The following is a 14,953-nucleotide window of genomic DNA, read 5'->3' as shown; positions in this document are numbered from 1 at the left end:
TTGGACCTTGGACGCCCGGCAACTTTTCTAAGTACCAGAGACAACCAGTGAGCGCTCAGATGCCAGAATTCCCGCCAGGGTCACAGAAAGAGGACTGTGCCCCACCCCCCCGAAACAGCCATGGCCATCTCTGTGCACCCAGAGACATGCAGGGTCACCAGGGCCACCCTGGCGGAACCAGGCACCCGCAGACAGTGTGACTATGGGCCATCTGTGGCCATCCACTACCACTTGCGGCCGCTCAGCATCAACATGGTCATGCAGGGCCCCCAGGCCACACAAAGCCATCAGAATCATCTAGTGCCACCCATCACAATGTAGGACCATCCGGGACACCCAGGAATGCAGAGCACCACCAAGACCCAGCGGAGACCACCCCAAACCATACAGGTCACCCAGGAATACCCAGTATCTTCCAGAGCCATCCAGGGCCACCAATGGCCATTAGATAACCAGGGTCCTCCACATCCACACACAGCTACCAAGAGCCACTCAGAGACATTTATGGCCACCCATGGCTGCTCACACCCCCTCAAGACGACCCAGGGCAAACAGAGTCATCTGGGTTTACTCATAGGTACCCAGAGCCACCTGGAGTCACCCGGGGCCATGCATGACCATCCAGAGTCTCCTGAGCCACTGATGGCCTTTTCCAGTGACCTTTCCAGTGTCACGAAACCTGGCGTTTGGGATCTGTCATCGAGGGGCTCCTGGCCCCTCGTGAACGACGGCAGAGTGGCAAGCAGTCTTTGGGGCTGTGCTGTCCTGACTCACGGCAGTTGGGTCTGGCCTCCGCCCACTGGCCAAGGTGCCCTTGCTCAATGCCAGGCAAGGCCGCCCCGGTCCTGCTACGGCGGCTCCCTGCGGTAGGCCCCACGCACGGCTATTTTCCTTCCAGCTCTGCGTCTCGGCTTCGCAGGCAGGACTCGTGTGGACGAGAGCTCTGGCTTGCTTTACTAAAGTCTGTTTGGCTGCTACGTCCCCGTCCTGCCTGCTCGTGGCCGGGAGGGGGCAGGAGGGCGGGGAGCATGCCTTCGAGGTGGTGTTTATAGGAAGAGGCTTGGGTTGTCTTTTATGAACGGAACCCTGAGAAGAAGTAATTCAATGCTCAGGGCACTGCACCGAAGTCGCCTTCCTACCCCGGAAGCAGAAAGAGGCAGTAAAGTTCATTGCTGCACATACATTAAACAGATCCCGTATCGGGAGGGCCCCAAAATCAAATGGGCCCTGTTGTGCAAACCCTCTCGGAATACGTGTGCAGCAGCAGTGGTGACCACAACACAATTTTCTGTGCAAGGTCTTCTCCCACGTGGACTTGGTCAACACTAAACCAAGCTATATTGCAATTCTGCTCCCTGGGTTCCCAGGAGAGAGGCCGGGCCATGGTTTACAGAGAATCTGCCCGGGCAGCCGTGCTGTGGGGAAGCCGTGTTCCCAGGAAAACGTGCTGTGGGGAAGCCACGGTGCTGGGAAGCCGTGCTGTTTAGAAGAGCATCACAGAAGGTTCTCCCTGGCAGGGGGCCGACTGTGGATGCCTGACCTGAAACCATTCTGAGGTTAAAAGCGTGCAGCCTGACCCTTGGGGAAGTCAAGGGAGCCTCTGAACCAACCCGAAGCAGATCCAGATCCACCTTGCGAAGGAAGAGTTATCGTGGCCGCGGCCCTTCCTGCACCCGTGCCCCGTGCAAAGCCCCTTCTAAGCTAGGTTTCTCCACCTTCCTGCCAGAGTGACAAGGTCGCCACGGGCCGATGGGGCTCCCAGAGCACGAGGGCCTGCCCCGTGGCAGCCGGGCACCAGAGGCCCTCCCACATACGAGGGTCGCCTCCCCTGGGCTGCCCTCCAGGTGCCCACATGCCTGGGCAGAGGGCCCAGTCCCCAGGAAGGTGGCTGTGAAGGTGGGCTATTTGTGGGGTCACTCCAAGTCTGTCCCAGGTGGACACAGCCTCACAAGCCCACGGGCTGGGCCACCATCACCACACTCCGGTTCATGTCACTTTGGGCCCCCTCCCGGCGGCTGCAGCGATGTTCCTCCTTGCAAGAAAGAGCCTCTAAATAAAGCTGCACCTGACAGAACTCTTCTGTCGCGGATGGCGTAGGACAGCCATCCTCCCCAGTGGGCGGGCTCACCCTGTCCCGAGTTCCCAGGAAAACATGGGAAATCCGCCCACTCCCGCCACCCCCCTCCTTCCCCCAGCCGCCCCCCCAGCCCCTGCTCCCCCCCCAGCCCCTCCTCCCTCCCGCCCCTGCTCCCCCCAAGCCGCTGCTCCCCCCCTGCCCCTGCCCCTGCCCCTGCTCCCCCCCAGCCCCTGCTCCCACCCCTGCTCCCCGCCCGCCACGCCCAGCCCTGGCTCCTGCTCAGTTCCTGCTCCTGGGACCCCGGGACTAACCGTGAATTCCAGCCACGGGTCTTAATGTCTGGTTTCTGAAGCTTCTGTTTTCCTCAGTACTTCTTTATGTTGACTCTATAAACTTTAGCCTTTACAGTTAACTGTGTGTATTTTATCTCATTTTAAGCTACTTCAAATTCTTTTTAGAAAGAGGAGTTTGATGAATCACACCGAAAATATCACAACTGTCTCACACTCGGCAAAACAGGGTGCCGTGTCTCCACAGCACCGGGAGGCAGGTCCGTGTCTGGCAGGTAACTGGGCCACCTAAGCGGGGGCATCCCGGTGGAGCCCACCCCCCACCCCCAACTGCGCGGGCCGCTGCCTCCGGGAGCCTGTCGGGAGCACCGGCCACAGAAGATGCTCCTGGAGGAGTGGCCTGGCTGTCCTCACGAGGGTCACTGCAGGCCACTGCGAGGAACACACAGGATTCCTCCGGACAGTCTGGGCATCCTGAGTGTCTGCTGGGTCTGTGCGTGTGCGCACGTGTGCGGAGGAGAGGGACAGAGACAGAGACAGGGAGACAGAGAGGGAGAGACAGGGAGAGACAGAGACAGGGAGACACAGATGGGGAAACAGAGAGAGCCAGGGAGACATAAAGAGAGACAGGAAGGGAGATGGGGGCAGACGGAGAGAGATGAGAGACAGAGACAGGGAGAGACAGGGGGAGAGAGAGAGTCCACCCACAGGGGCCACACAGCCCCAGCACGGCCCTCCGCACAGATGGGTGTCCAGAATTGGACAGAAGGTGTCTTGGGCTGCAGGCAGTGTGGACGTGGGGCTGTGGGGCAGCGGGAAATCTGAAGGAAGCAGTGTCTGCCCGCAGGTGCTCCGGGCCGGAGGGAGGTGAGACGCCCCACACCGGGGCTCCCCTTCTCCCTGAGGGTGCTGGAGCTCCTGCTACCGGGGTCACGTTTTCCTATGAACCCGTCCGTTGGGTTAAGTCGTCCTAACGGGCGCCTGGGGGGCTCAGTCAGTCAAGTGTCCGACTTCGGTTCAGGTCATGATCTCCCGGTTCCCGAGTTCGAGCCCCGCATCGGGCTCTGTGCTGGCAGCTCGGGCCTGGAGCCCGCTTCGGACTCTGTGCCTCCCCCTCTCTCTGACCCTCCCCTGCTCGCACTCTGTCTCTCTCTCTCTCTCAAAAATAAACAAAAAATTTTAAAAAACAAGGATTAAGTCGTCCTTTGAGATCTTCGGGAATCAATCACTATTGACACTTTATAAACTGCAATATAAAAACCTATCTACGTTGGCAGCTTCTCTGGAGAACATCCTTCTCCTGGTAGGACATACAGATGCAGGGCGGTGGGTGCTCGGGGGTCCCCGGCGGGAGGGGGGGGGCCCGGCTTGGGGCACGTGAGAAGCAGACACACTGCAGACGCACAGGGCCGCTGCCCGCAAAGCCAACAAGGCAGCCGGCAGCGGGAGGCCACCCCCGCCCCGCACTGCCCCCTGGGGGTCACCCGAGGACGCGCGGACAGCACTGACCACGGCGCTGGCGGTGCGCGGGCCGGGGAGATGGGCCGCTCGGGCCGCGTCCACGCTGCGCCCGCACGGAGACGCCGCGGTGCCAGCTGCTTCCCCCGCCACATCCCTCCATCGGGGCTTCACGGAGGAAGAGACCAGCGTCCGGCCTCTTGTGTGGCCCCGCAGACGGGACGCCCAGGCCCGGCACCGGAAGCCACAGCCGCGGGCCTTGTTCTGAGGTTGCGGGGGGGAGCGGGCAGGCCTCTCCTGAGTTCTGTCTGGGGGACCCACCGGTCACGTAGCGGAGGGACAAGCTGCTACCATCCCGAAGCTCGGCAAGCGGGCCATTAAGAAGGAAACCCGCACAGCGCCGGAGGGGACATCGGGCCGGGCCAGTCCCCGTGCTTCCGCTGCCGGGCGGGCGGTGCCCCCGAAGCCCCGGCCACACGGACGCGCGCCGTCCTCGCTCCTCGGGCCCCGGCAGCTGCCATCTCTGGCCATGACCCATCGGCCCATCCTGGCGCGTCCCGGAGACGGGGGGGGGGGGGGGGGGGGGGGGGGGGCCTTCCGTCCTCCTGCAAACACACCGACTTTTCAAGGATTTCTCGGGAAGTCCTTGGACTGATCTCCCAGCAACCGTTTTCGTGATGAAACCCGGCAGCGCGCCCGCGTCTCCCCACGAATCCTCCCCGAGCCACGGGCTCCGCAGGCGCGGTGTGGCCTGGAGGCCGCGCTCAGGGGGAGACGGCCGGGACTCAATCCCACGCTGCCCCCGGCCAGGGACATCATCCTTGGTGCCGGAGTCTCCAGGATGGGGACAACACAGAACACAGAGGGCCCTTCCCTGGGCTTCTCACGAAGGTGGAGGGAGGCGACCGCGGAGGAGCTGGCTGCCAGGCTCTCTGCCTCGGCTCAGTGCAAGGTGCCCCTGCCTCGTGGCGCCCTGGCATCTCAGCAGGCGACTGGAGGGAGGGCTCAGCACAAAACTAGATCCCTAGATACACACAGGTGGCCCGCTAGAGAATAGATAGTGAGAGAGATGGAGATAGATGGGGGATGGGGGACAGGGGATGGGGGGATGGGGGGATGGGGGAGGGGGGCGGGGGCACAGGGGACTGGGGGGATGGGGGACGGGGGGCAGGGGATGGGGGGACAGGGGATGGAGGACGGGGGACAGGGGATGGGGGGCGGGGGATTGGGGATGGGGGGTGGGGGACGGGATGGGTGGATGGGGGATGGGGGAAGGGGTGTGGGGGACGGGGTCACCGGGGACTGGGGGGATGGGGGACGGGGGGCAGGGGATGGGGGGACGGGATGGGGGACAGGGGGACAGGGGATGGGGGCGGGGGATTGGGGATGGGGGGATGGGGGACAGGGGATGGGCGGATGGGGGGATGGGGGACAGGGGATGGGGGGATGGGGGATGGGGGATGGGGTGTGGGGGATGGGGGCATAGGGGACTGGGGGATGGGGGACGGGGGGACAGGGGATGGGGGGACAGGGGGTGGGGGATGGGGGACAGGGGGATGGGGGGCAGGGGATGGGGGATGGGGGACGGGGATGGGGGATGCGCAGGTGGGGGGACGGGTGACGGAGGGATGGGGGATGGGGAGACGGGGATGGGAGATGGGGGACAGGGGGACAGGGGATGGGAGGATGAGGGACACGGGACAGAGGGATGGGGGACGGGAGATGGGCGGATGGGGGGACGGGGGGATGGGGGATGGGTGACAGAGGGACAGGGGATGGGGGGATGGGGGATGGGGGGCAGGGGACGGGGGCACAGGGGACTGGGGGGATGGGGGACGGGGGGCAGGGGATGGGGGGACGGGATGGGGGATGGGGGACAGGGGATGGGGGGCGGGGGATTGGGGATGGGGGATGGGGTGTGGGGGACGGGGGCATAGGGGACTGGGGGATGGGGGACGGGGGACAGGGGATGGGGGAATGGGGGCATGGGGGATGGGGGGCGGGGGACGGGGACCCAGGGGACTGGGGGATGGGGGACAGGGGATGGGGGGCGGGGGACAGGGTATGGGGGGCGGGGGATGGGGGATGGGAGGATGGGGGACAGGGGACTGGGGGGGACAGGGTATGGGCGGATGGGGGGATGGGGGCAGGGGACAGGGGCACAGGGGACTGGGGGGATGGGGGACGGGGGACAGGGGATGGGGGGCGGTGGATTGGGGATGGGGGGTGGGGGACAGGGGATGGGTGGATGGGGGATGGGGTAAGGGGTGTGGGGGACGGGGTCACAGGGGACTGGGGGGATGGGGGATGGGGGGCAGGGGATGGGGGGACGGGATGGGGGACGGGGGACAGGGGATGGGGGGATGGGCAGATCGGGGATGGGGTGTGGGGGACGGGGGCATAAGGGACTGGGGGATGTGGGACGGGGGGACAGGGTATGGGGGGACAGGGGGTGGGGCATGGGGGACAGGGGGATGGGGGGCAGGGGATGGGGGATGGGGGACAGGGGACGGGGGGATGGGGCGGGGGAGGGGTTACAAGGGACTGGGGGGGATGGGGGATGGGGGCAGGGGATGGGGGACAGGGGAGGGGGGACGGGGGATGGGCGGATGGGGGTCAGGGGGACAGGGGATGGGGGATGGGGGACGGGGATGGGGGATGCGCAGGTGGGGGGACGGGTGACAGAGGGATGGGGGATGGGGTGATGGGGGGATGGGGACGGGGGATGGGAGAACGGGATGGGCGGATGGGGGGATGGGGATGGTGGGGCGGGGGACGGGGGCACAGGGGACTGGGGGAATGGGGGACGGGGTGTAGGGGATGGGGGGACAGGGGATGGGGGACGGGGGACAGTTGATGGGGGCGGGGGATTGGGGATGGGGGGATGGGGGACAGGGGATGGGCAGATGGTGGGATGGGGGACGGTGGATGGGGTGATGGGGATGGGCTGATGGGGGGATGGGGGATGGGGGGACGGGGGCACTGGGGACTGGGGGATGGGGGACGGGGGGCAGGGAATGGGGGGACAGGGATTGGGGGATGGGGGACAGGGGGATGGGGACAGGGGACCGGGGGACAGGAGATGGGCAGATGGGGGGATAGGGGCGGGGGACGGGGGCACAGGGGACTGGGGGGAATGGGTGATGGGGGGCAGGGGATGGGGGGACAGGGGAGGGGGGACGGGGGACGGGGGATGGGCGGATGGGAGGTCAGGGGGATGGGGATGGGGGATGCGCAGGTGAGGGGACGTTTGACGGAGCGATGGGGGATGGGGAGATGGGGACGGGAGATGGGGGACAGGGGGACAGGGGATGGGAGGATGGGGGACACGGGACAGAGGGATGGGGACGGGAGATGGGCGGATGGGGGACGGGGGGATGGGTGACAGAGGGACAGGGGATGGGGGTACGGGGGGACAGGGGGATGGGGGACAGGGGATGGAAGAAGGATGACAGGCAGATGACAGGGGTTGATACATGACGGGTGACAGGTGGATAGATACTGGACAGTAGGTGATAGGTGGCTGACAGGTAGACAGAGGAACATAGGTGACAGATGACATGACGAGTTGAATTGCGTCCCCTCCAAAATTCTCTTGCTGAATTTCTAAGCCCCGGTAGGTCACGGTGTGACCTTATTTGGAGGCAGGGTCTTCCCAGAGGTAACCAAGGGAAGTTGGGCTGTGAGGGTGTGCCCCCGTCCCGTGTGACCGTCGTCCTCAGAGTTATAGAGACGCGTGTAGGGGAGGTCTGGAGCAGACTGTCCCTCACGGCCTCAGGAGGAATGCCTTCTACCGGCGCACCTTCATTTCGGGTTTCCGGCCTCGAGAAACGTAAGGCAACAAATGTCTACTCCTCAGGCCGCCCGGCGCGTGGGGCGTTGTACACGGCCGTGGCCAACCGACGCAGAGAGACGACGGGTGGGTGGACGGACCGTGACGGGCAGAGGGCGGACCGACAGACAGACGGGTGTTTTTTCCTATCTAGCGCAAAAACACCGACGGCACGGCCCTCGGACGGCAGGCCTCACGGCAGGGACACGCGCTCCCGAATTCCGTCATCGCAGGTCGGAAGGAGGACCAGAGTTAAGATGCTACGTCCGGGGGCAGAGACGGGGAGCAAAGCGGGAGCGAACGCACACGGCTTGGGCCGTGCCACGGCGGGGTGTGGGGGCGTCCCGCCGTTACCTTTCAGCAGGGGGCAGATCTTCCAGACGCCAGCGGCCCCTTCCCTGGTGAACTGCCCCAGGGCCAGCTCCATGTAGAAGAGCGGCACCCCAGCAATGGCCATGAAGAGCAGGTAGGGGACCAGGAAGGCGCCTGTGGGACAGGACAGCGCGTCAGCCCGCGGGCTGCGGACGGGCCCGTGTGCTCCCCGGGGCGCGGCCGTCCCAGCGCCACCCACACGGGTCGCGGGCACCACCGCGCTCACCCATCTCCCGCCGGTTTCCCCCTGAAGCTCCCTGCATGGCCGCCCTCCGAGGGGAAGTCCCTGGCTGGGCTGGGTGAGCCCCCTACCTCCCTGCCCGGCCCCCACTGTCACCAGCGCCCTGACACGTCCCCACTGAAACCCCGGCCGTCCCTTGGGCCAAGTTTGAAATCAACCCAAGAGCAGAGCAGATGAAGCCCCTGCCCACACACCGTCTTTGCTCCTGGGTCCGGCCTCCCCCCTGCCCTGCAGACGCCGGCCTCCGCCCCTCGTGAGCTCTAACTGCCCGCCGGGAGCCGAGGTCCAGTCCTGCCCTTCGTGGGGTCCATCACCCACCCCCAGCTCTCCGTCCTCACAGCCTGCCTCGGCGGGGGGCTGTGTTGACAGGTGCCGCGTGAGGAGCCGGGGTCCCTCCAGGGTGGCGCCTGGCCCTCTCGTGGCAGCCCCCCGTCCTAGGCACAAAACTCGGGGCCTCATGGGCCCTGGCCCACACGAGGGGGCTTCGCCGCGGCTCTGGTCCTGGGGTGGGGAGGGGGAGGCAGGGAGGCCCCGCGGCTCCTAGCACCTGCCTGGGCCCAGTGTTCTCCCCTCAGCACGGGGTGGGGGCTGGGAGGGCCTCCCACGGAGGTTCTTCCAAAGCCCTCATGTGCGGCACTGAGCGACCACGGGGAGCGGCCACCAACTCCAGGGGCTTCTCCGCCTGAGGGCTTTGGGTGACCCGTGCCTGTTTTCGTTTTCTAGTCCAGAGGCAGCTGTGGGGGAAGGGCTGGCTGGCTTCGGGGCAGGGGGAGGGACATGCGATCGCCTCGGGACTTTCTCCGCTACTCCAAACTCAAGGGCCTCCGCACCCTTTCGCAGACGCTGGTTTAAGTCGGCCAAGGGTACCGCTCTGCGGGCACCTGAGAATGTTCCCCGCAAGGTGACTCCTCGCCTGCTCCGGCCACCGGCCCCGCCTCTGCCTCCGTGTTTGCGGGCTCCCCCCGCCCCCAGGGACTCTGCGCCCCCGCTGCTCAGCGAGGCAGGGGGGGCTGGGCCGGACTCACCGCCGCCGTTTTTGTAGCACAGGTAGGGGAACCGCCAGACGTTGGCCAGGTCCACGGCAAAGCCGACCACCGACAGGAGGAAGTCGACCTTCTTGCTCCAGGTCTCTCGTTCTTGGGTCTCCACGGGCGTCTGCGTGGGGTTGATGAGGGTGGAGCTTGTGAACTGCACCCCATTCTGCTCCTTGACCAGGACAAGTTCCACGGCCTTGGGGCCCGTAGCGTTGGGCTCCTTAGCTGGGGCCACGCCGGAAGACATCGGCACCTCCGGGCGCTGGCTCTCACTGGTGCGCAGCCTGGGGACTCGGACTCGGTGCGTCCTCCTCCGGCCTTCAGCCAGCATAGGAAGTAAGCACACACAGGAAGGCAGCGGCTCAGGAGCCCGGACCGCGGGGCGCCTCGCCGCAAGAGCAGACTCGGGCAGAACAAGCACATGCCAAGCACCTGAGACGCCACGGCCAAGGTTGAGGACACTAGGAGAGGGGAAGTTCCTGAGGGGGGGCGGGACAGCCTGTGGAAACCTCGGGACAGACACCTGCCACCTGCCTTGCTCTCCCCGCCCCCCCCCGCACCCTCTCTATACCGACACCTGCCTTGCTCCCCCCCCCCAATGGCACCCTCTCTGTTCCTATCAAAGTTCAACACTGTGTCATCTCTAAGTCTGCTTTTTAAAAAAGGTTTATATATTTATTAATTTTTTTTGAGAGAGAGAGAGACAGAGCGTGAGAGGGGGAGGGAGAGAGAGGGAGACACAGAATCTGAAACACACTCCAGGCTCCGAGCTGTCAGCACAGAGCCCGACGCGAGGCTTGAACCCACGAACCGTGAGATCATGACTTGAGCTGAAGTCAGATGCTCAACCGACTGAGCATCACCCAGGCGCCCGTGTTTGTACTTTTAATAATAATGCAAAACGTCACCTCTGCCCACATCGTCAGGGACTCATTTTACAACCTTCACGTAGCACTCAAAAGTTCAGTCTTCGTAGCAGGTGCATATGTGTTCTTGACACACAGCAGTAAAGAGAAGAACAAATTTTTATACCCAGGGTCACCCACGGTGATTCCGTTCCTCGTGGAATGCCCCCATGATGCCCTCCACCTGTGGCCGGGGACTCAGGCGCCCCCGCTGCAGGCGGGCAGACCACAGCACTGTCGTCACTTAGCTGGGGGCAGACGGGATCCCCTGGCCAGAAACTTTCCCAAGGAACTGCTTCCAAGATACTTTCCTAAAACTCCGCGCAGCATAATTAGAACAGAAGGATTATGCACAGACATAGCAGGTGGCCCCGACGGCTGCGACGGTGCCTTCAAACAGGACCCCTGGCTTTGGGGTCCATCAGGATGGTTTCCATTGTACATACATGCGTGTACACACACACACGCACGCACACGCACATACACACATGCGCACACAGGTACACACATATATACATGCACATACACGTGCACACACACATACACGCACACACATATGCACACACAGATACACACATATATACATGCACACATACACGCACACACATGTGCACACACACGCACACACATACACATGCACACACAGGTACACACATATACATGCACATACACGCATACATGCACACACACGTGCACACACACACATACACATACACGCACATACATATGCACACACAGATACATATATACATGCACACATACACGCACACACGTGCACACACACGCACGCGTGCACACACATGCACACACATCCATGCGCATACACATGCACACACACATGCACACGCACACTTGTGCACACACATGCCCCGGGTGAAGCAGCAGAATAACCGACATTGGCTCTAATGGGCGTCATTTTCCTCTGTGTTCAAACTGGAACAAGGACTCACGATACAAGTTACTGCCCCACCACTTGTGTGCGGCCCCTTCTCCTCCAGTGACAAACCCAGCCTTCCCGAGATGTCGGAAACCCGGGCCTGGCTTTGCAGGGACTGAGGACCAGTGGGACTGGCCTGTGGGTGCAGCAGGGAGGGCTGGAGTGTGCCCACGGCCCACAGCAAGCCCCACCCCCCCACTACAGGCACACCCCGGATTGCCTGCTAGAAGCCCACGCTGGTATTTGGGGCGAGCAGACCCAAATCTTGAAGCCACGGCCTCAGGGGCCAGGTTTGGGTACAGAAAGCAAGGCGTGGCCTCTCAGAAAGCTTCGCTCTGTGCCCAGAACGAGGCGCTGCGCTGGCTGATGAACCCGTTCGCTCTTGTACTCCCTACCCTCAGCCTGGGCCCGGAGCCCCGCGTCTCCGCGCCCGCACCCCTTCTTTGCAATCCCACAGTCTTCCTGCCAAGACGGGGCGCTGGCCGAGAAAATCACCCGGATCGGTGATTGCTTCGCTCCCGCCGGCCTCGCCCGGTTCGGGCCTGTGCGCCCTCTTCCCTCCCCACCCCCCCACCCCCCGGCACTCCAGGGGCCACCGCGGCGCGATCGTCCCCGCGCCGCCTCCTCGCGGCACACCTGTCGGCACCGCCTCAAGGTCGCTGCACGCCCCAGTCAGCCACTTTTGGAGACGCCGCGGTCTGCAGCCCGCGGGGCCCCCGACGGTGCCCGCCCCGGCTCCGCGCCTCCGGACCAAGGGCTTCGGGGTCCGCGGGGGGGGAGCGGCGCGCCCCGCGGATGCGCCCCGCCTTACCTGCCCGCCCCGGACTCGTCGCCGCGCTGGGGTCCCGCCGCCGGGCGCCCGCGAAAGCTCCAGCGCCGGCTCGGGTCCCGCAGCGCCGGGCGGCCGCGGCCTCGGGGCTCTTATGGTGTCGCAGGCCCGCCCCGCCCCGCCCCGCCCCCTCCCCGCCCCGGGTGGGCGGAGGACCAGACCCGGGCGCGCCCCCGTCCCCGCCCCCGCCCCCGGACCCGGCCGCCCGCGCAGCTCCTCTCCGCCGGGGACCTCGCGCATCCCGGGGCCTCGGACGCGTGGGAGCGGGGACACGTCCGGGCTCCGGGTTTCGCGGGCCCAAGACGGCGGCTGCCCGGAGGAACCGGTCCCGGTGTCCCCGCGTCTGCCCCGGGGGAGCGGCGGGCGGGGAGGGAGCGGGGCGGCGGGCGCGCCGGGCGCAGCACTGGGACTCGCGGGCAGAGCTGGGCGCCCCGACTCGCCCCGTCCCTCTGCTGCGCGGACCCTGGTCCCCAACCGTCCGGCGGCACCGACTCCTCCCCCAGCAGCCTCCCTTCCCGCGGCCGGCGCCCCGGGCGTCTCCCAGCCTGTGCTCGCGCGGAGCGAGGTTCGGCCGGCGGCGCGGGGTCCCGGGTCCGGCGGGTGCTGTCCCGTCGGCGTCCCCGGCCCCGCGGGGCTGACCCCTGCACCTGCTAGAGCCGCCCGGGGCACTCCCTTGCCCCCTGGGACCCCGTGCCAGGGCCTCTGGGCCGCCAGGTACCTGGCGGTCGCCCGGGGCCTTCTGGAGCCGCGCGCAGCCACTGGGACCAAAGGCCCGAACGGTGCGCCTCGGGAGCCGGTTTCTCCGGAGGGGCCTGGAGAGCCGCGGCGGCCGGTGCCCACCCCACTCTGGGACCCAACAGGCCCGGAATCTTTGTCGACGTGCCCGCGACGAGACTGTACGTGTTCCAGGCCACCACCAAGGCGCAGGACCCCGACGTGCGGGGAACGGTGTCAAGGTGAGTGGCCGCCTCCGGGGGACCCAGTCTCTGGCGTGACCTTCCTCCTGGGGAGCCTTTGGTTTCCCCACTGTGCGTTCGCGGCCGCGGGGCGTCCGCGCCAGTCGGGGCTGCGCCGTGCGTCTGGGCCCCCTGCGGTCGCTCAACGGGGCTCTGTGCGAGGGGACCTGAGCATCCCTGTCCCTCAGAACCATGCCAGCACTGCGCTCCAGCCCCAGCCCCGAGGCCGCCCTCACTGCTTTCACCCCGCTTCCTGCTAACCCAGGACCCTTCCCTGGAGCCCCGGGAACTGCTCTCCCAGACCCAACCACAACCAGGCAGACTGGGGGCCTCAGGCTGCGTGGCCACAGGAATAAAAATACCACAGGACGGGAGGCTTATGAACCAAAGAAATTTATTTGTCCCCGTTGTGGAGGCTGTCAACTCAGGGTCAAGGCACTCAGTGGCGACCCGGTCCTGGTCCCTAGCGGTCTCTGCATCTGCACCTGGAGGGAGCTCCCTGCACCCTCATGACCTAAGCACCCCCAGAGGGGTAGGATCTCAACACGCGACTGTGACAGAGACACAACTCAGTCCCCAGAACTCAGGGAGGTGACAGGGAGTTCAGAAGATGGGGCCAGACCACCCTGAATGCGTCACCCGGCCGTGGCCGTCGCTCAAGGGCTGCCTCTCCCCACACAGGCTCAACAACTCGGGTTTCAGGGAAAGAAGTGGCCGAGCGACAGAGCTTTAATCAACAAGGACGACAGAAAGGTTTTCTTTCCAACAAGGGAAGCCAAGGCACACGGTGGGGGGGGGGCGGGAGTTCAGACATACGGACACACGTCCACTTCTCTCAGTTCTGGAGTCCGCAAGCCTGAGGTCAGGGTGCCGGTCAGGTCTGCGTCCGGAGAGCCTCTCGGGCTTGCGCTCACGTGGTGGGCGGGCAGGGGTGCTGGGGGAGGAGAGACGAGTGGGGTGTGGAGATGGATGGACAGAGTGCACTTCCCGGCCTCTCCTCGAAAGGGCACTGATCCCATCGCGGGCCCCTCCCGCCTGACCTCGTCTACCCCCAGTCAGCTCCCCAGACCCCTCCGGCCAGTGCACGACACTGGGGCCCCTGGGAGTTAAGGCTCCGGTTTTGGAGGCGCACAGACTGTCTGTGGGTAACAGCTCCGGACTGAGGTGTTGATGTTATTCACACGGAGCTGCACCGTCCTAGGATTTCATTTCCCTTCTTGGAATTTTTTTTGCTGTCCCTTGAATTAATTATTACCTGTTTTCTCATTCGTTCATTTTCCACGCTCCTGTCATTAATTCAACTCCAAACTCTCCCGCAAAGGTATAAATCACCTTTACGTCTTTTAAGCCTTGGGAGGCAGTTGGGATTTAGAGCCTCCTGCCTCTGCCCGGTAGAACAGCTGGCCCTTCAGTCCTGGCACCCGCCATCGTCCCGGCATTTCCCATGACCTTGACTCTGGGAACTTCGGACACGCTCTCCTTCACCACGCCCCCGTGTCCAGGACCCCACGCGCTCTGTCTTCTATTTTATCATCTTGACCTCACCACCGCCTGCTTCTCGGATCTCCTCTGCACCACAAAGGAGGAACCAGGAACTCTACGTCCTGGAGTCCCTGCCCCATACGGTTCTAGGTTAGAATTTGCCGGTAAGAGACAGTCATAAGTGACCAGACAGCGGGAAGCAAAGTGGAAGCCGTTACCCCCCAGAGGCATGCCGCCAGCTCTGATGGCACCTGTTCAATTCTTGGCCGCCCCCTCACACCTTTTCAGAACCACCTGCTTTAGCTGCTCGTGAGGGCTCAGCTCCACCTTCAGGGCTGGTTTCCTAACTGCGGTAACTCAACTCACATCCTGGTCTATGCAGCCACCGATGCAGTGAGTGCCCCCCACCCCAACGGTTGTGCGGAAAGACCCTAAGGCCGGTTTCCCCTCACATGGCAGGGAGAGCAGTACGCCCCCCGTGTCAGTACTATGTCAACCCTCCAGCTCACCGTCACGTCCAGTCCACAGACAGTTATCGCC

The 14,953-nt window shown here is 64.7% G+C and overlaps 1 protein-coding gene across 1 annotated transcript in view; it reads right to left on the bottom strand.

Moving 5' to 3' along the window:
- SLC6A3 (solute carrier family 6 member 3) overlaps positions 1 to 14,359 on the bottom strand; it is a 45,772-nt gene extending 31,413 nt beyond the window's left edge. The window contains exons 1-4 of the mRNA XM_045036648.1: positions 14,353 to 14,359; positions 11,958 to 12,821; positions 9,296 to 9,622; positions 8,012 to 8,143 (exon numbers count right to left, since the gene is read on the bottom strand). Coding sequence (XP_044892583.1) covers positions 8,012 to 8,143; positions 9,296 to 9,622; positions 11,958 to 12,821; positions 14,353 to 14,359 — 1,330 coding nt within the window. The remainder of the gene's footprint in view (positions 1 to 8,011; positions 8,144 to 9,295; positions 9,623 to 11,957; positions 12,822 to 14,352) is intronic.
- Between the last annotated feature and the right edge of the window lie 594 nt (positions 14,360 to 14,953).

This window comes from Felis catus, chromosome A1 (genome assembly GCF_018350175.1).
Source record: "Felis catus isolate Fca126 chromosome A1, F.catus_Fca126_mat1.0, whole genome shotgun sequence".
Taxonomy (NCBI): domain Eukaryota; kingdom Metazoa; phylum Chordata; class Mammalia; order Carnivora; family Felidae; genus Felis; species Felis catus.
This window is presented reverse-complemented; position numbering and strand designations above follow the sequence as displayed.